The sequence below is a fragment of the Cucumis melo genome, chromosome 8 (genome assembly GCF_025177605.1).
Source record: "Cucumis melo cultivar AY chromosome 8, USDA_Cmelo_AY_1.0, whole genome shotgun sequence".
NCBI classification, from domain to species: Eukaryota; Viridiplantae; Streptophyta; class Magnoliopsida; order Cucurbitales; family Cucurbitaceae; genus Cucumis; species Cucumis melo.
The window spans coordinates 1078681-1098740 of record NC_066864.1 but is presented as its reverse complement, the minus strand read 5'-3'; the positions used below and the strand labels follow the sequence as shown (position 1 = coordinate 1098740).

Here is a 20060-nt window from a genome sequence, read left to right as displayed (position 1 = left end):
CTTTAGGACACCAAGCGACGTACACAAATCCAAATCAAACAACTCTAACAAATCTCACTCATGATTGATAGGTTCCCAATGATGAATACAATCGGATTTCACAAATAATTTTTTTTCTTTTTCTGTGAGCACCTAATAAATGAAATAATTCATCATATATATATACCCATCATCATTCAATAGCAATCCTTATACCAATATTGTAATATTATAAGAAATTTAATAAAAAAAATTTAAAATAATTGATAAATATTGAACTTAAGTTTTAAGTTCAGTTGGAAAAGAAAAAAGAAAAGGAAAATAAAAGGAAAGTACTGGAAAGAGCGAAAATAAGAAACGTTAAAAAATGGGATTACATGGCGGCTGTAGAGCGGTGGGAGAGAGATCCGTGGCTCCGCAATGGCCTCTCTTTTCCTTCCCAACGCCATCACTTCTTCCTTCTCCAAATTCAACTCTCAACGTCTCCATTTTTGTCCTCTCTGCAATTCCTTTCTCTCCCTTTCCTTCTCCTCCAACAGATTCTCCTCCATTTCCATTCTCAACTCCAACAAGGTAATTCTTATTCCTATCGACTATACACTAATAGGACTATTACACTGATCGCGTATATGATGTTGCGGAAAGAATTGGAAGTCGCCAGGGTTTTTTATTGATTTCTAGGTTTTAATGAATTTTAGTGAACTATTCTAAGTTCTATTGCCTATTGGCAGATGGAAGGAAATGAAATTACGGAAGAAGTTGCACAGACACAAAGCGAGGAGAATTCGAATGTAAAGAGGAAGATTTTTGTGGCCGGTGCATCGGGTAGTACTGGAAAAAAGATTGTGGAGCAGTTGTTAGCAAGGGGATTTGCAGTCAAGGCCGGGGTTCGAGATGTAAGCAAGGCTAAAACTACTCTTTCCCCAGCCAATCCTGCTCTTCAAATTGTAAGTTTGTCCATCGAATTTTTTCAGAATTCGATTGATTATTTGTTACGTTGGGAATTCTTTTGAGTTCTTTTAGTTGTGATTTTGTTGATCTTGTAACAGGTCAGAGCGGATGTGACTGAAGGCTCGGCAAAGTTGGCAGAGGCCATAGGTTCTGATTCTGAAGCAGTAATTTGTGCTACGGGCTTTCGCCGAGGATGGGATTTATTTGCACCATGGAAGGTTTGCTTTCAAATCCCTTCAAATTTCTTGAATATTTTAATCTCTATTCATCAACTCTTAACTACTACGAAAGTTGTGCCGAAAAATATAAGCTGTAGCTTAGATTGTCTTATCTTAATTTTCTAAAAAGACACGATAAACTGGTCAAATATCATACTAAATAGACTCGTGTTACGCCAAATTGGGAAAATAAAATCTCAACTTTTTCCATGAAGGTTGAAATGTTTCCTAAAACTTCAAAATTGTAATCGATTCCAGTTCCCAATGTAATTTTGAAATGTTTAAAAATGAGAATATTTCAATGACATTTTGCTTGATACTATAGGAGGCCTAGAAATAATGAACGCATGTTATCTGATATTTCAAAAAAGCATGCTAATGCCAATAAAATTGAAGATCAGAATGTGTTTTTTCATATTGAACTACTATCACTCATGAAAGTTGACAATTTTAAAATTGAAGATCTAAAGGATCTAGATGCTTCTGACGTCTTAAGTTGAGTATGCAACCACTTGAATATTAAAGATCCTACTAGGTTTTTCGAGGTATGAGTTTAAGGTGGTTAGTCTTATACTGTAAATCATTTGAGGTGTGCAAGTTAAAGCTTGATTATCAGATATAAACATATCTACAAATTTAAAAAAGTAGACAATTTTTTTTCTATGTTCTATTTGTAATTTCGCAATTAATGTTTAGTGAAACACGAGCATAGCTATGCTCGTCCATAATTGGCACACGTTTACAAATTACCACCCATTTGTAGTATGACAAAAATGAAAAAACAGAAGAAATCTTAAAATGATTACATCTCTGCAGGTTGACAATTTGGGCACTGTAAACCTAGTTGAAGCATGCCGTGGTTTAGGCATAAACAGATTTATTCTGATCAGTTCCATTTTAGTCAATGGAGCTGCAATGGGACAAATTCTCAACCCAGCTTATATCATTTTAAATGCATTGGGGCTCGTCTTGATTGCAAAGCTTCAAGCAGAGAAGCACATCAGGAATTCGGGTATTAATTACACAATAATAAGGCCTGGAGGTTTGAAAAATGAGCCTCCCACCGGAAACTTAGTCATGACACCAGAAGTAATCACCTTCTTTTTTTTTTCTTCCTCTTGCTTGTGTACCTTGATCGTTACTTTTCTGAACGTCGGCTAACTGAATCTGGGTTGTTTTTAGGATACTCTTTATGAAGGAAGCATATCAAGAGATTTAGTTGCAGAAGTAGCGGTTGAGGCATTGCTTCATTCTCAAGCCTCTTACAAGGTTGTCGAAATAGTGTCTCGAGCTGATGCACCAAAACGCTCATATGAGGATCTTTTTGGATCTGTAAAGCAGTGTTAGTCGTCTTGCTTCATGGTAGCAATGGCTCATGTTCCAAGCTCCCATGGGCTAATTCAGGCCAAATTTCACTGCATATATATAATGTACTGTTTTGTTAATACATTCATGTTCTAATGATGATGTGTAGTATACTTATCTCTTCTTCATGGGAGCATAAAGAAAGAATTACAAGAACTAAGGAATGAAGAAGATTTTTTTTTTTCTGGCATTAATTTTACAATACTGTGGGGTACAAATTTATCTAGTTCCCTGACAATCAATTTATAATACAATGTGAAAATTAAGAAGGTTGGGGAATAGAAGTTTTGATGGAGAAAAGAAAACAAACAAAATCCATCATTTATCCTGACGAAGGCATTGTCTATTTGCTGTCAATGGAGGCAATGTCCTGCTTCAGTGGTAAACTGTACCTAAAACACTATATTTCTCTTCTTCTGTTACGTTTGTCCTGAATTTGTTGAAGCCTTCAACTTCTCTACTTGTTTGCGAAGATAAGCCTGTTTCAGTTTCTCACGACGTACTGCTGCCTGCTCTTGTCTACGCAATTTCAGTTCGGATGCCTTCTCTCTTGCTTGATTTACTTCTTCATGGACTTCCCTGAAGAAAACCAATATCAACAACATGATCATTGAGCGAGCCTAATTTCACAACATAATTATAATGGAAGTTGTAGCTAGGGGCCTAGGCATCTATTAAAAGTTGTTCTATCTCGCTAATATGTTAAATATTGCATAGCATTGAATAGAAGAAGGCACCACAAATCACACGACATAATTCAAAACAGGGGAAAGAGAGAGGTTTTACCTCACGAAGCGCTTGTGTTCGTCGTTGTCCATGGTACCAGATGTCCTCCCAAGTCCCGTTGATTTTGAGTTAAACAAGAACGGTCTGTCGGTCTCATCTTCTGGAGTTTCCGTCTCTCCAGATGCAGGAGCATCATGACCTTGTGGTAGCTGTGATTCATCTTGCTCAAGATTCTTGCGGAAAAAGTCTACACAATACTTCTCTTGGTCTTCCTCGTCTGGGAGTTCCCCATTCACTAGCTTTTCATATAGTGCAGCCTTCTTCTCTAGTGCAGCATAGCTCACCGATCCATCGTTAATAGCTTTCAGCTCCAGCTTGTCCCTGGATTTCGAGAGGAAATAAGTTTAACAAGGAGAATATATATTAAAAGAGAGAGAGAGAGAGAGAGAGAGAGAAAAAAAGTGATGATACGCCAAATACTTCATCAACAAGGCATAACTTAGCAAATAATTGACATATTCTTGTTCTCAGGATCAAATCCCCATCCATCCCTTTAAAAAAATCTCAGTGATCTCAGTACTACTAATAAGATGTCAGACAGGGAGCATGGTTCAATCAAAAAACCTAAACTTAAGTCTGTCAAGGAATATAATCAATGAATGGGGTGAAATTTAGAAAGTATTTTGCCTTCATTCAATATATCATCCCTACACCAGTCAAACTAGAAGGAAAAGGGAATGGAGTCTAATCTAGAAAGTAATAGCCACGCCACATTGCAGAATAACAGAAAGGATAATTGACCTCTTTGCCAACAAAAGAAATGGTTCACATTTACTTTTCCTTTTCTCCTTCTCCCTTCTCTATTCGTCTTTACTAGGCGAAAAAACCAATCTATGGTACTTCACGAACTCTTGAACTTTTATCTTTTTTCCCATCCCATTTTGGCTAAACTTAAACTTGGCTTAGCTTTAGAAAGTATGTTATGATTGTAATTTAACATGCACTCAAATATATTGATCACATTGGTGGCAAATGTCTACTTCCAAAAAATCAGCGAACCTTGTGTACAAGCTCGTCCTGAAACTGTAATTTGGACATGGAGCAAGGATGCCCAACCTGCCTCCCATAAAATTTCCTTTTGAGGGAAATAGGAAATAGATATTTCGCTGATGATATGAGATGTTACATAATGGAGAGAAGAGCTGAACCCCAGAAGATTACTAGGAGGGAAAAGTCTACCGATTGACAAAAAGAAAAACATTGGGACTACACAATAACATTACATCAATACAGAGAAATAATAAAACCAGTTTCTAGAGAACTACGAAAATGGTTTATTGTGTTGTTCATAGTTTCATTTTCCTTCCAAGTCAAATTCTCAAATATTTTTCAAATCTGGGAAACCATTCCATGCTAAAGTCCACTGTAGAGAGAATGGGAAAGGGCCTAGTTTTTATCAACTCATTGAAAAGGGATAGAACATAGAAAAGGATTAATGTCAAGTCAAGGTGGTGGCCATGATGCCATTTAATTGGTTAGGAAGTGTGCCACAATCCACATGATGATCTGTTAAGCAAAGGGACGGTGAGAAATAGATGACCTTGTGACACAGAATCATTCAAAATACACCTCCTGAAGTGAGTTCGTTTTGGATATATCTTCTGGACTTTCAAGGTTGAATCCTATAGAATTTTGTTTTCAAATTTTTGGGAAACCATTCCATGCCAAAGTTCACTATAGAGAGAATAGGAAATTCCCTAATTTCATATCAAATCATCGATAGGGGATAAAACATAGAAAGGGCCGGAAGGCTTGAAGGGCCATTTGATGATTTCTTCTTCAATTAAGGGTCTTCTGAAGTTGAGATTCCAACAATGGGAGGTAGTTTTCCTAAGCCAGAATTCATCACTTACAATCAGACTTAATACACTGGCAAATAAATAAACATCACACGAGCTTACCAATTACGGTATAGGGCTCATAAAAAAGGATTCGCCTCACATCTTCTAAATATTTGCCTCGTAAAATGACAAATCAATAAAGCCGTACATCAATTAGATATTCGGACAATTTCCCTCAGCAGATGAAATTAGGTTGGTTTTAGCCCTTTATTCTGCATACAGCCATGACCAGGTCCTAGTTGGAAGACAGTAACTTGCTTAAACTTTCATGATCTTTTCCATTAGCAACAACATTCAAACTAATGTTTCAAGAACCCATAAAAGAGGAATAAGCTTCAAACTTTTGAACTTTCACTTGCTACACAGGGTTAAGGTTCTTGTTATTTACTAATTCAGCTTGTAGGTGCAAATGAATCACATCATATCTATTTATACTCCTGGAAATTGTAATTACTACAAAAGAAAAAGTCTGTCGGATTCAGGGATGTTTTTTCAGACTCACATGACACAAATCCATTCTCAATTAGGGCTTTTATGCTCATAGCCCCAAACTCCCAATGACCAAAGCCAATCAACCATTCACAAATTCAATTAGGGAACTTATAAAATAAGAAACATACTTGAGAGCGCGGGCCTCGACGCCGGAATTGCGGGAGGAGAGAATGTCTTTGGGAGTGATCTTGTTCTTTGCACGGTGGAACTCGACGCCGGGGCCAGCCAATTCCTTGGACTTCTTGGACTCCTCTTGAGACTTGTAGAGGTGAGCCTTGAGCTCCATGATCGAAGATGCGCCGACCCCAGCTATGGCCTTGTGCTTTTTCGGCATAATGGAAGATTCCGTCAGCCATCCCAACGATTCAACAACCACCCTCTTCTTCTTTCCTTCCTCTTCCATATTCTTCAACAATAGTGAAGGAGAAATCGAAAAGAGACAGTAAGAGAAATTCAGAAGCCCTACTTGTTCAGATTCTTCTTCTTTCTTCTTCGCCTCTTTCGGAGATGAGGCCTCAATCTGTACCTGTTGCCGATGTTCGGCCTGGGGTCGAGCTGAACCTAAACCCGGTTCAGTCCACCGATATTGTTATTTTTATATGTTTTTTGATTACTTTTTTTTAAGACAAAATAGGAGCGAATAGTCCAGAATACCCTTCAAGTGAAGAAGCCAAAGAAGACGAAATTGAAACTCTCTTCTTCGAGCGCCACCCATCGACCGCAAGGCAACCAATGGAGCTCACCGAACGGCTAGGGACTCTCCATTGGAGCTCATGGAACCACACGCGACTCTCCATCAGACCACAATGGACGGCGATTCTCCATCCGTCAAATGGTTCTTCAAACTTCAAACGTGAATCACCGAACGCAACTTTAAACTACGGCTTCATCGGAGCTCCGAACGGTGAAGCCGTCGAAAGCCCACAAAAAATAAACACATCAGGAAGTAGATGGTTGATGGAGACAAGATAAAAATTTTACCTAAACTTTTATCCGATTTGGTTTACGTGATTATATCAGTTTCTACAGTGCCTACATAGGTCAAAATAACATATGTCTAACGGAGAGAGAAAAAATCACCTAAACCAAATCAGTTTTTACCCTTATAAGTTTAGTTAGATGGTGAAGATAAAATTTTAAATTTTAACCATTTTCGTAGGTAAAGTCTTTCTAACCAATTGAAATCGAACTCCAGAAACAGTAATAATTTTTTAGATTGAAATGGGAATTTCTTTTCTTAAAAAGCATCACAAGAGGAGTCTCCATAGTTCGAGAACAAACAAGAAAGAGAACTCCGAAAACGAAATATAACCCTCCTCCTTGAAACATCAACTTCTAATGAAAAAGAAAATTCCACGTATTAAATAAAACCACCGCAGTACTCCAATATTTCAAGAATCCAGTATTCGTCGTACTATTTCTATCACCGGACAGCCACTGAAAAACCATATGGACATCCATATTAGACTTCATAAGGCGATATACTTCCATAAGAAACCAAAAGACATGGCAATAAACCCAAAAATTTAAAGTCTGATCCCACATATAGTAAAAACAAAATAAACGTTGAAGAACCGCTGATCCGAAGGTCTCTACCGAACATTTCAAAATAAGACAACTCTGATCACTTTTTCTCATTCCTTAAACAACCAAATTACATAAACAAATTGGGTTTTGAAGCCTTGTAAGTGGTCTTCAGCTTTCTGGTGGGTGGCCTAACAGTCTTGAAAACCAAGGGGAATTTGATCTTGGAGTCATGGAATTGCTTGGTGCTTTCCCTCTTGCAAAGCTTGGCCGGGACGGTTGCTGTCTTGATAATTTGGATGCAAGGATGCCTAACCCTATGGCGAGAAGCCATTTCAGTGTACATTGCTTCCACTGCTCCGTTTAAGGTGGTGTCCCGGTACTCCTTGTACATGTTGTGATATCCTGTGCGACTTTGGTAGCGCAACCAAATGCCGTAGTTCTTGATCTTTGTTGGATTCTTCTCAAAGATCTAAAGACATGACAATTCCATGAGAACGACCCAAACGAAAAAGTACAGCTAATGATTTAATGCATATGCTAGGACTTGGCAACCCAATCCGGAAAACAGATTCAAATATTAATCAAATAGTAAACAAACACAACTTAGAAGCCTAAGCCACTAGTCATGCCACCCTTCATTTCATCGAGAATTGGCGGTCCATTGATGGTAGAGGGAGATTGCATGTTGAATGAATGAACAAGAAGTTAATCACGGTAACAAGTTATTAAAAGAATATTAAGTTCAGCTCAACGCCTAATGTCCTTTTTAATACAATGCGATCGTGTATTTAATTTACTATGTGAGCCAACATAAGGTCACCTACATCAATGATCAGACAAGTATCCGGCAAAACAATTTTAGGTCATTCTAATTGGAAGAAGGGGCATGAGACAAATCACATTACCTCGTTGATAGCGAGCACCTGACCATTGCTCTTCTTCACTTTCTTCAGTTTCCGCAGAAAATACCTAAAAAAGGTCAGCAAAAGGAAAAACAGAGCAACTAGGGTTCAGCTAACGCTTTCAATACATTAATCGAATCTCTACTTTATTAATCAATTAGCCAGAGAACATGATAACACTATCGAAGCAATGCCACAAGGAAAAAGATGGACGACAGAAAAAAACTCACCAAAACTTGGATTTAGCGCGAACTTCATTAGTAGCCCACAGCTTCATTCGGTAAATCTTGGGATGCTCATCTGCTTCGGATGGGAGAGCCCTCCCCACAACCTGGTATTGGTGGAACTGCAAAAACAGAAAAAGGAAGAAAAAAAACACGTCAACAGAAAATTACACAATCAGTGCCATGGCTCCATACATTAAAAAACACAGATGAAGAGAGGGATAGATAAATTAGCGTCTCAGTTCCATTCACTTATGTTGCAAACGTTATGACTGGGAGAGTTCAGATTCAGGGAGGGAAACTTTACCCTGAAAGTAACCATGGATGCTGCTCCGTCTGGTGCTTTCTCGGAGATGAGGGTTTCTGCGGCTAAGAAAGAAGGAAAACCCTAGTTCTCCTCTTCTTTATATACATGCCAATTTTTTATGCAATTGGCCCAAACCCTAATGATTTTAACAATTGTTATCTATTTTTTCTTTTCTTTTTTTTTTTATCTATTTATTTTTTTACAATTTACATAGTTGAAGTAAACCACGAAATGTAAAGAAAAAATTAAAGTTGTTTTTTTATATATATTATTGTTGTTGTTTTATATATATATATGTTATTATTGTTACAATTATATTCATACCTTACTAAACTTTTAACTTTTAATAAATCTAAAAATTAGTTTTCCTTAATTTAGTTTTTAATTGGGTACCCTTTGATATCTATATTTTGTTCTAAATATATGAGAGTACTTTTTATTTTTTTAAGAACTTTTCGAGTAAATACTAGTCCACTAGTAGAGATTGTAATATTTTTTTTGAATTTCAATTCAACTTTTGAGAATATATTTAATTGGATAAAATCAATTATGTTATGTTATTTGTAAGGAGAAAATTGTATAAGTAAAATTTTAAATTAACAAATCCATTGTTTTTCTTATATATACAAAATAATCAAATTTTTGAAGAATAGAAAAAATGATAAAATATTTACATTTCATAAAGAAAAAAATCAAATATAATAAATTTAGATTTCTAGTAGACTTGTTTCTCTATCAAGTTTTTTTATTAAAAAATCCTTATTTGTTACTAGGGAGGTGTTTGGCATTTAGAAGAGTTTAAGTTCGTGGAAAAAGTAATAATTCCATCAATAATAATTAAGGAGAGTTTATTACCTCGAATACGTTTCTCAATAAAACAATCACTTCATTATTTATATCAACTATTCCAATTACTTTCCTATAATTATCTTCAACTCGAACACAAATTTTAGAGCTTGTTAGCCTGCCCCTTTTGTTGCAAGCCCAGTTAATGGGCAAGTGCTTACGGCCCAGATCACCCAATTAAAGAAGCCCAATATTACATGTTGAACAAGGCCCGTTGTTATCGACCCAACGCTCCTTTAAAAGGAAAAAGAAAGCCCATAAAGGTAATCATTTGAACTTGGGCTGTCAATCTTGAGTGGAGCCCAAATTTTCCAATTTGAGAAGAGATGAAGATGAATTAAGTAGTTTTTTTTCTTTATCAACCTAAACACAACTCAACTACTTATAGATTATGACTTCAACCAATAGATTAGAAGTTTTGATCCACACACTCCACAATGTTGAAATCAAAAAAGAAAGTAGAAAAAAACAATTATAGAAGTAGGTCAAGCATGCATTTTTTTCATTATCGACTATAAATGCTTGTTATTACTAGTTAAAATGTTGAATCACTATAATACAAAAATTTGAGTGATACCAATAAGGAACAATAGATATTTACTTTATTCAGCATGCATAAATCACTTGATGATATATTAATTATTTTATTTTATAGATCTAAATTAAACATTATATATATATATATACACACACACACATAATGTCACTTGTTTCTTCACGTGACATTATGAACAAAAAGAAATGTAAAAATCAAAACGTAAGACTGAAGTTTAAGTTGTGGGTCTGAAAAGTACTTTCACCAATTGTGAGAGTCCTCCACTTAAAACCCGAAGAAAGCATGAAAGAAATTAGAATTAAAAGGTAAGTTTTTAAAAGGATGTTAGTTTTGAAAGCTGATAAAACCATTTTGGATAGTACATAATTTTAATTTCCTAAACTTAGCTATTTTTGCAATTAAAGAAGAATTGGGTCAACTTTAAGTTAACCTAAGTTTGCATAATCTATTTTGAAATAAGCTAAAAATGGCATGGCACTACTACTCTATTGTCTACTTAACAATTATGTAAATATATTATTTGCTGTAGGGCATGTGCAATTCGATTGTACCTTAAGTAAAACTGGAGACGTGTCTTTATAACAATAAAAAATAAATAATAATAAATATTTGAATCCTTAATCAGTTGTTGTTTACTTACAAGAAAAACAAAATATCAAAATAGTTTTAACACGAAAATTGTTATAATAGCAAAATATTAAAATAACTATGGAGCGTTTGATCGACTACCTTGTAAAGAGTTCAATATTTTATTATCTTATAAGATATCTCGTAGTAATAATAATAATAATAACTAATACTATTTTATCTTAAAAACAAATTGAATACATGTTAAATAATTATATATGTAATTTAGCGTTACTATTTGCGATCAATTAGTTTATGTGTATTTATTTATCTCTTCAAACAAAAAACAATAAAAAAAAAAGTTTATATGGTTTTATAAACTATACTCTTTATTCACTTTATTTTATTGTGTAATAAATTTGATACAACAAATCAAAATATTTGCCTAATATTTGTATGATTGATGAGCTAATTTCTATAGTTTCACATTCTTTACAGAAGAATAAAAACAACCACCATATAAATTTTTTGGAGCCAATGAAAAAGAATCAAACCAAAGAAAATCAATTTGATTTTAAAAAGTTAAATAGTTCCATTTATTTTTTTTATTGTTCTAACAACCGAACCAATCTTTTTCAACGACAACGACCTTTTTCTAAAATTATTTTCCAAAGATTTAGTTCAAGATTGGAACATATCAAATCCTATACCACTTTCTATGTTATTTTTTGGTATAATTAACCAATCTTTTTTTTTTTTGTCTCCCTTTTGTCTTAAGCGATAAATATCGGCGACTTTTTTGTTTTTCAATTTTACACGAGTGATCTAAATACCGATATTGTCCTATCATACAATTTTGTCTGGTTTGCTAATATGCTGAAATGTTTAAATATTTGGTATTATGAGCTAAACTAAGTGTCACACCCACTTTTAAATTGATTACTCACTCTCAATTTATGTTAGAATGGTAAACTTTTCCAACGGTGATTTTTTCCACTTTCAAACATTGAAATGAAAATTGAAACGAGGATATAATTTTTGTTTGACATTATTATTTTAATTTTTGTATGTAACAACTAAACAAAGGTTGTTCTTGAATTTTGGGCTTACACTTGAATAGAGTTCAGCCTACTGCTTGGATTCATTTGTCATTATGTAATTCAACTCATTTAATATATAGCTTTTGCCCAGGTGAGTTTAGTTTATTTATTGTTCATGTTAATTTTAAAACATTATTACACAATAAAGTTACGCATTCATCACCTAACTCCTTCATTATTCATAAAGTCTTCTACACAAATTATTTCTTTATTAAAAACGAGATTGATTCACTTAGCAAAAGATAATCAATGTCTCAATTAGTATATGCACATACGGTCCCTCCAAACAATTGCAGATTAACAATTGAGATTTTTTTTTAAAAAAAAAATTACATAGATATAAATAAAATTTGATATTATTTACAAGTATGATATTTATACAAAATTAAGTTTTATATATATATATATATAGTCTTATTGATTTGGTTAATTATAAGTATTCAAATTTATATTATAATTAATACATAATTATTTTATATTTTATATGTCTACTTATAAGAAAAAAATAGAAATATCGTGGTGAAAATTTTTTAATGGTTTGTGTAGCCTTTCATTTACGGATATATCCACAAATATTTCAATACTTAAACGGTAAGCCGTGTAATTAATTGTTTTTGCACGAGTTATGGTTTCAATATGTAAATTAATATTTCTCATCTTATTTAATTAGTTAAATGCCAATGACATTAGCTAAATTGGACGTATACACCTTACTTTTCAAACAATTCCAACTTTGTTTCTCTAAGAGAACTTCGTTTTCAAACACATTACTTGATAGATTCTTCATGTTATGAAAGAATCAAATTCCAAATTTCGAATTTTGGATATTTGGTTTAGCTTGTTGTAAAAAATTCTCTCCTTAATCGAGAAGTTTAGATTATATGTGATGAATTTTAAAGGTATTTATTTTTGCTTTATCTCCTTTTTATTAGTAATTAAATAAAAGATAAAAGTGAGAACTATAAAAATCTAATCTCTTAATCCATAATATATATGTCGTAACATTGAGCATATAATTTACTTTTAATAACAGTAGTAAAGTTAATTATGACAAATTAGTTAAGATTAAAATATTAAAATACTAATTAGTTCCATATTCCATATCTTAGATTAGGGGTTATATTTTGGATATTTATTCTTATCTTCACTTCTAATGCTCAGTAGACTATTTTGAGACTTTGTAACAAAAGAAACACCATAACATTGCTGGGATAGAAATTATGAGGAATCCACATTTTTTTTGAAGAGATCACAGACTTTATATAAAATATATATACATAAATTACTTCTTTCACTTTCACTATCAATGAATTTTGAAATGAAATTTCTTATATATCTAATAACAAGAATGACATGAACGATTATGTTTTTATGATAATTTTCATTCAAACAAAATGTAATATCTTATTCTAAATTAGTATTTTATATTTTTAAATTCAACAATTTTTTAGAGTTAGTAAGATAAACACAGCTAACCTCTAAATTGAGAGTAGATATATAAAATGAATAGACTATATAATAAAATTGACATTTATGATTCAATCATTAGAATGTGGGAAGAAATTGTACTATCTATCATTTTCCTGGTCTCTGTCCTCTTGAGTGAGGAAGAAAGTTCTTTTTTTTTTTTTTTTTTTTTTTTTTTTGGTCTCAATTTTCTGATGAAATTGAAAATTTATTCCCAAATGTTTGACAGTGGAAAAGTATAATTTTGTCTTCTGAGTTAAAATACATGAATGGAGGTACAAAATGGAACAATTGAAAAATTTGAGACATGAAATTAAATTTGATATTGAATTTGATGTACTTTCAAGTTTCAACAAACAAATTTCAAGAGCTTTGTCATTTGCCAACATGAAGACACATGTTCATTATTAAAACCTGCCTTCATCAATTCAGTTGTTGGAGGTTGTTGTCGAGTCTGTTTGTTTGAAAAGAAAAAAAAAAAAATATCCTACGATCATAATATATAAATGCTAAATTAAATCATTGTATAAAATAGGGAAGAAAATATGTTTAATTTTTAAAAACCAAAAATAAAAACGAAAAGATAATCAAACATGGTCTAAGTTTTTTAATTTTAACTTTGGTTTCAATTTTCTAAATTCATTAAATTTTAAAATACATGTGTTTTACATTTGAAATTTGAGTAGGTAGGTCTCGATATTTAAACCCAATCTATAACATTTACTTTTCATTGAATGCCTAGTGAAGTGAATTTAAAATTTAATGATGGTAAAAAAATAGTAAAATTCAATTAATTATAATTATTTGAATTATTTTAAATTGATTGATAGTCATCGGCATTCAAGATAAAAATAAATAAAGCATTTGATGCAAAATGAAAGTTAAATGTGTAAATTAAGAAACTTGCAAACTTATAACATTTTATTAATTTATTTTTTGTTAAACAAGTTGGAACATATGGAAAAAAAAAAAAGAAAAAGAAAAGAAAATCTATACTTGAATTGTTATAATTAAAAATTCAAACTGTCCCTATCTTCATTTAGTCTCCCGACCGTTTGAAATTTGAATTTTACCCCAAAATGGAAAGAGAGAGAGAGAGAGAGAGAAAAAAAGAAAAGAAATAGAGGAAGCAAACACCAACTTGATAAGCATAATGTACAATTTTTGTGTAGAGAAAACTAGAAATGATCATTCCAATATTTTAATGTTTAATAATAATTAGAAAAAAAAACAAATATTGTCGAATTTAAATATTTTTCTTAAAAATAAAATAAAACTCGACTATACATTGTAATCTCAAGACAATTTGAAATGCGTTTTGGACAGCCCACGACTTCCAATATGATGATGTTCATAAAGACTACATATATAAATTTGACAATTTTTATTCACTTAATTATATCTTAGAAATCTTTTCTACATACACCAACTCTAGAAACCCATTATCTAGAAAAATCTAAAAATCAAATTGAAAAAAAATATATTGTATACGCTAAATTTATAATAATAATAATAATATACTGTTTTTCTTTTTTTTTTTATTTTCAATTTAGCTTAGCTTTTTTCAAAATATCAGTAAAAATTAGATAATTTAAAGACGAGAGGAGTGTTTACAAAGTTTAATTTGAAATACAATGGTCAAACTTTGAAGTTTGTTTTATTTAGGGTTTTAGCTTAACAAAACGTAGAATAGGTCTTTAAATTTTAGTTTCGAGTGTGCTATATGTTTAATGCGTAGGTAGGTTTATCATAGGTTATTTTCATTCTGTTCTGTAATCAATACCAAACAAAGTTTCACTTTAGTTGTTTATAAGTAACACCTACTTAGTTGATCTACGATTAAAATGGTATGAAACTTAATAGGACCTCATGAATTGACATTCAAGTTGTCTATTAATAGTGCAAGACGGCGTTTCACTCACTTTTTTAGTATGGGAACAAAAGCTAAGGTTAGGCATTGAAAGTCAATCAATAGATATGACATTCTCCCATTCATTGCTCTCCTGACATGGAGCTTAGTGACTTCACAATTTTTTCCTAGCCTACTGGAATTAAAAAAAAAAACTTCCATATCTAATAATATTTAAATTTGAGAAATCACAAATTGTCACTTTAATTTCTAAATTAATGACAAATATTTCAAATATTTGTATTTGAAAATAATTAAAAATTGACAGTGTGTTTCTATTTGAAATTGATATCATGAATTTGGTTAACCCCAATGAGCCATGTTTATCATCGTAACCATTTGATCAAATTGATTCTATCGGTTCAATTAAATGTTATTACTTATGCCGCAGTCCAATCAAGTGCAAACTATGCTTAATTTAGCTCCAGTTAATAATTGGGTTTTCGGTTTAAATCCATGAATCAACAAAATCTAAGTCTACGAAGTTCTCTTCGTTTGCAAGGTTTATAAATTTTACATTTTAAGGTTTATAAATTTTACATTTTGAAAGATTTAGAGAGAATTATTCCAACAACCAAAAAATTCTCTAAATCATAAAACTCTTCACTCCTTAAAGAGGAAGAACATCACGTACTCTGCTCTGATTTCATATAGTACGTACACATTCAATTTAATTTCATCATAACACTAAGGGGATTGAGAATAAAATTGGCCGCCACTCCCGTTAAAGTCAAACAAGAAATTAAATATACTACATATTTATAGAAACCCACCTTATTTGGCAATCATGTGATCGATGGAAACAAAGTAAGAAGGAGCCCATCCAAATTCACAATTAATTTTTATCTTTTCAAAATATGAAAATCATGATTAACAAAAGATTGCATTGAAACCTAATTAAACGTTTCGTATTTTAAAAGATGTCGACTAAATTCCCGTAATTAAATGTTTCATATTTTAAAGAGGTTGTAGTCACTACGAATAAATTCCTAATAGAGAATAAAATTTAAAAAAATTACGAAAAATGTCTTTTCAAAATTACAAACACATCTCACTTAAGAGGGTCCCATAAACAAATATTGTCAAAATTCTACTCTAGGCTTTAACCAACTGATATGATACTTAAAAAGCAATGTCGGAATTTCCATGCAAAGAAAAATGAACAACAACCAAAAACACCTCAAAAACAATAATAGCATCGGTTTCATTTCATAGAATGTTTTCCTTTTAAACAATAGTTTTCTTGAAAAAATGAGCAATACTCATAATCAAGTGCAGCCCACCATTTGCATATATTTCCTTTAATCACAAAGCTAATATTACCTGTTAGACAAACAACAAAAGTGGCAATTAATCGATTTTTTTTTTTAAAGTGTAAAAATGAGTCCAAATTCTAATGGTTCTCGAATTTCTTCAATTTGAAGTCCAAATTGAAAGTGTAATTTACGATTGTCACCATATTCCATAGATAAATGGAGAACATGTGCGATATATTTAAAACTATTGAATAGAAATAAGATAAGTGGATTATTAAATAATTAAAAGAAAATTACAATAAGATAAGTGGATGGACAGACGGCCGGCCCATCCACGTGATGCTGATTTGTTTATTAGAAAGGACAAGTCATCGCCAGAACAGCATTCTCCTTTTAAATATTCAAAACACTTTTTTTTTTCTTTTTTCTTTTTTTTGAATCGACATTTCCAATAATCAAATCAACAACAAAACACACATTTCCCCTCAACCCCCACCCCCACCCCCCAAAGAATCCCAGCCGTCCATTTTTCCACGCAGATTCAAATTAAAAATAATAATTAAAAAAAAAAAAAAAAAAAGAAAAGGAAAAGGGAAGAGTAACAACTACAACAACATTATTTATTATATTTTTTTCTTTTTTGTTTTGGTTTGATGAGGAGAAGTGAAGAAGAAAGGGGCAATTCGGAGATCTTGAAAAATTATTGAAGCGAGAGATTGGGAAATCGAGGGCACCGCCTGGAAATGGAGACCATGCAGTCATCTTTGGGACAGATGGTGGGATTGAAAGCGATTTCATCACAGCCGTCGGATATGTGCCTCTTGAAATCAAGCAACGTACAAAACATGGCGATGAAAAGCACAAGTTGGTTGAGCGCGTACCGTTGCCCAACGCACTGGTGGGACCCAGCACCGAACGCCAGAAAGTTCCTTTTGAAAATTCGGTCCTCTTGCCTTTCCTCCGAGAACCGTTCCGGGTCGAATCGCTCCGGTTCTACGAAACCCTGGAAGCTCGACTCGTAGGCAGATGGGAAAACGATTGCACCTTTTGGGATGGTGTATGAATCCGTCAACGGGAACTCCGCCGCAGCCACGTGCGGCACAACCGTTGCCGGAGCACGGTAACGGACCACCTCACGCGCCACTGCCTGAGTGTACTTCATTTCCGATAGCTGCTCCGATGAGATCAGTGTATCCGATTCCGGTGACCATATGGATTTGACTTCTTCCCGAACTTTGTCAACCACCTCGGGATGCGAGTCGAGGAGACTTACGGCCCATAGAAGCGACGAAGTGGAAGCGTCTTGCGCCGCGAAGAGGAAATCGAAGAGATACAAGCCGAGTTCGAAGTTGCTGGTGTGAACGGGCTCTGGCTCGCCGGCTGCTGCGGCAGCTTCGAGTTCTTTTACAGTGTCCTGCATCCAAAAGTCGATCAAACACGTCGGCTCTTCTTCTTTCTTCATTTTCCTCTTGCTCTTCTCTGCACAGTCCGCAAGAACCTCCACTAGCCGGTCGACGGCGAGTTTCGCGTTTCTGAAACCTGTTCCAGGTAAATCGATTGGGAGTTTCATGAGACCGACATTGAAGATGTTGTAATCGACTCTGAACTTCTCGCGAACCTTTTCGGCTAAATACGGCCCGACGAACACCATCTGAGAGGTTTCGAGGTTAAGATCTCGAGCAAAATACCTCAAGGGAATGGGCTTCGGTGAAGATTCCGACGATTTCTGTTCCCAAAGCTTCAAGTGTTTGAGAATGATGATCTGTTGAAGCGCGGTGTATGTGGAAAGCGCTTTAGGCGTGAAATTAGGAGCGATTCGACGGCGGAGATCCTTATGCTTTTGGCCTAACATATAAATCAGATTATCTTCACCAAATAGCTTCTTCCCGAAGGGATGACCGACGAGATTCATAGCATCGGAACGCACATTGGCGAAAATCTTGTGGGAGAGCTCAGTATCGCGAATAAAGACGATGAAGTTGCCGGCGATGTAGTTGACGGAGAAACCAACACCGGAGGATTTAGCCAAAGAAGCCTGAATTTCCCAGAAACGGGCAGGGTTTCTGACGAGAGGAATTGCGTTGCCGACGAAGGGGAGCACGAGGGGAGGACCAGGAACAGAGCGTTTCTTCTTCAAATAAGAGATCTGCTCGAGAAAGAGGAGCAGAAACACGAGGGAAGCCGCAAAGGGAAGCAGCGGCGATAAAAAAGCCAAAAGGGAATTCATGGTTTTTTGTTGGAGCGAAAGCGAAAGAATTGTGAGGGAAAAAGTGGAGAAGAGAAGAAAGATTTAAATGAGGGAATGAAACAGAGAAAATTGATTAGGATGCCATTAAAGCATTGAAGGAAGAGAGAGAGAGAGAGCTGAGGTTCAGAGTTGAGAGAGCTCTAAAGAGGTGTGTGTGATAAAGAAGAAGATATTAATTAAGACTTGGAAATAGAGATGGGATCTCGGCAGACTTGTCTCTTCTCTCCCCCATTCATTTTCCTTTTCCTTTTATATTATTTCCTTTCTCTATGCATCCAAATTTCCCCATTCAACATTTCTTACACACATTTACTCCTAATTTGGACTCATCCCACTAATTAACTCATTAATTACTGTTTGGATGGTTGAATGTGAATTGGCCTATCCTTCTCTTTAGTTGGAGTTGGTGTAGAGTTCTGAACATCAATTTTGTTGATACTTATGTAACTTTCTTAATAATGGAGCTGACTGAAGAAGATATGGATACCAAATATGAAAGTTGTTTTTCTGTGAAACCTTTGAATAAGCAAGCAATTATAATGGGAAATCAATGAGGTTAAAGAAGAGAAAAAGGGGAAATAAACGAGAAAGAGAAAATGATAAGAAAAAGAAAAAAGGCACGAAAGATGAGAAAAGGAAAGGAGAAAGATCTCTCCAAATCAGCAGCACAACTGTAACGTTGACGACACTGTCAATTCCAAAACAAAATCAAAATATAATTATTAAGTAATATATATATATACAAAAAAAATAATAATAATAAAAGAAAGAAAATATAGAATGGAATTGAGATTTTGAGTTCACAAATTTACTTTAAAGAAGTGTGAAATTATAAACTATATTTGCTCGAGTGGTCATTGAGAGTCACATCAATCAATGTAGTTCAAAATTTGATTACGTAAAATGTTGTTATTTGTGCAATAGGAATTTGCAAGTATAAGAAGTGAAATCATATCCATTAAATTGTTATGAGTTATAGAGCCCATCTTATGTTTAATCCAAATTAAAAATTATGTCCCCAGTTTATTTAAATTTAAATTAAACTTTCAAACAATTTAATTATTTAAATTGTATTAGTTATAGAAATTTGAAGTTGATTTTCATAATTTGAAAATCTAATTTTAAAAAGAACTTGTTATCATCTTATTTTAGAGACGGCTTTTGCGATTATAATATTTTTATTCACATAATTATGAATAAATATCAATATTCTATTTCCCAATATCAAAATAACATCAACATTTAATCTTTATATTACAAATATTTTAACCTCACTTTACGGCCTATTCCAAATTCGATAGTTAACAAATTGAGTTTGTGTACTTCAAAATAAAAACTCAAATTTTTCATCTGTGATCTACAGTTCAAAAGTCAGCATCCATAATAATTACAAACCTATTTAAAGTATATGATCTCCGATCACGTAATCACCAAACAAAAATATAAAATATGGAGAATTATATGATCATATAATAATATAATTCTCTTCCCAATTCACTCTTATATGTTATACCATTTC

At 33.4% G+C, this 20060-nt stretch overlaps 4 protein-coding genes across 4 annotated transcripts; 1 reads left to right on the top strand and 3 right to left on the bottom strand.

Annotated features, from left to right (window-relative positions):
- The first annotated feature begins 310 nt into the window (after window positions 1–310).
- LOC103484377 (uncharacterized protein At2g34460, chloroplastic) lies at window positions 311–2707 on the top strand. Its single transcript, XM_008441423.3, has 5 exons — window positions 311–552; window positions 711–926; window positions 1029–1148; window positions 1965–2237; window positions 2331–2707. The coding sequence occupies exons 1-5, from the start codon at window positions 400–402 to the stop codon at window positions 2493–2495; spliced, it is 927 nt and encodes a 308-aa protein (XP_008439645.1). The 5' UTR covers window positions 311–399; the 3' UTR covers window positions 2496–2707.
- On the bottom strand, window positions 2678–6586 carry LOC103484378 (uncharacterized protein At4g18257). The gene is made up of 4 exons (XM_008441424.3): window positions 6287–6586; window positions 5761–6193; window positions 3300–3620; window positions 2678–3092 (listed from the first exon to the last, which is right to left on the bottom strand). The coding sequence occupies exons 1-4, from the start codon at window positions 6345–6347 to the stop codon at window positions 2933–2935; spliced, it is 975 nt and encodes a 324-aa protein (XP_008439646.2). The 5' UTR covers window positions 6348–6586; the 3' UTR covers window positions 2678–2932.
- A 508-nt stretch (window positions 6587–7094) lies between these two features.
- Window positions 7095–8754, bottom strand: LOC103484376 (60S ribosomal protein L18a). The gene is made up of 4 exons (XM_008441422.3): window positions 8593–8754; window positions 8292–8407; window positions 8065–8128; window positions 7095–7628 (listed from the first exon to the last, which is right to left on the bottom strand). The coding sequence occupies exons 1-4, from the start codon at window positions 8605–8607 to the stop codon at window positions 7287–7289; spliced, it is 537 nt and encodes a 178-aa protein (XP_008439644.1). The 5' UTR covers window positions 8608–8754; the 3' UTR covers window positions 7095–7286.
- A 7791-nt stretch (window positions 8755–16545) lies between these two features.
- On the bottom strand, window positions 16546–19059 carry LOC103484375 (cytochrome P450 710A11-like). The gene has a single exon (XM_008441421.3). It carries the CDS (start codon window positions 18518–18520, stop codon window positions 16994–16996), a length of 1527 nt encoding a protein of 508 aa, XP_008439643.1. The 5' UTR covers window positions 18521–19059; the 3' UTR covers window positions 16546–16993.
- Between the last annotated feature and the right edge of the window lie 1001 nt (window positions 19060–20060).

Excerpts from the sequence above, each read along its gene's own strand:
- LOC103484378 (XM_008441424.3), bottom strand. The coding sequence starts at position 6,347 with ATGGGTGGCGCTCGAAGAAGAGAGTTTCAATTTCGTCTTCTTTGGCTT. Across the intron at positions 3,621-5,760 it reads GTCGAGGCCCGCGCTCTCAA|GGACAAGCTGGAGCTGAAAG; the intron begins GTATGTTTCTTA and ends CTCGAAATCCAG. Across the intron at positions 3,093-3,299 it reads GAACACAAGCGCTTCGTGAG|GGAAGTCCATGAAGAAGTAA; the intron begins GTAAAACCTCTC and ends GGTTTTCTTCAG.
- LOC103484375 (XM_008441421.3), bottom strand. The coding sequence starts at position 18,520 with ATGAATTCCCTTTTGGCTTTTTTATCGCCGCTGCTTCCCTTTGCGGCT.
- LOC103484376 (XM_008441422.3), bottom strand. Across the intron at positions 8,129-8,291 it reads CGCGCTAAATCCAAGTTTTG|GTATTTTCTGCGGAAACTGA; the intron begins GTGAGTTTTTTT and ends GACCTTTTTTAG. Across the intron at positions 7,629-8,064 it reads AGGTGCTCGCTATCAACGAG|ATCTTTGAGAAGAATCCAAC; the intron begins GTAATGTGATTT and ends TCATGTCTTTAG.
- LOC103484377 (XM_008441423.3), top strand. The coding sequence starts at position 400 with ATGGCCTCTCTTTTCCTTCCCAACGCCATCACTTCTTCCTTCTCCAAA. Across the intron at positions 1,149-1,964 it reads ATTTATTTGCACCATGGAAG|GTTGACAATTTGGGCACTGT; the intron begins GTTTGCTTTCAA and ends ACATCTCTGCAG. Across the intron at positions 2,238-2,330 it reads ACTTAGTCATGACACCAGAA|GATACTCTTTATGAAGGAAG; the intron begins GTAATCACCTTC and ends GGTTGTTTTTAG.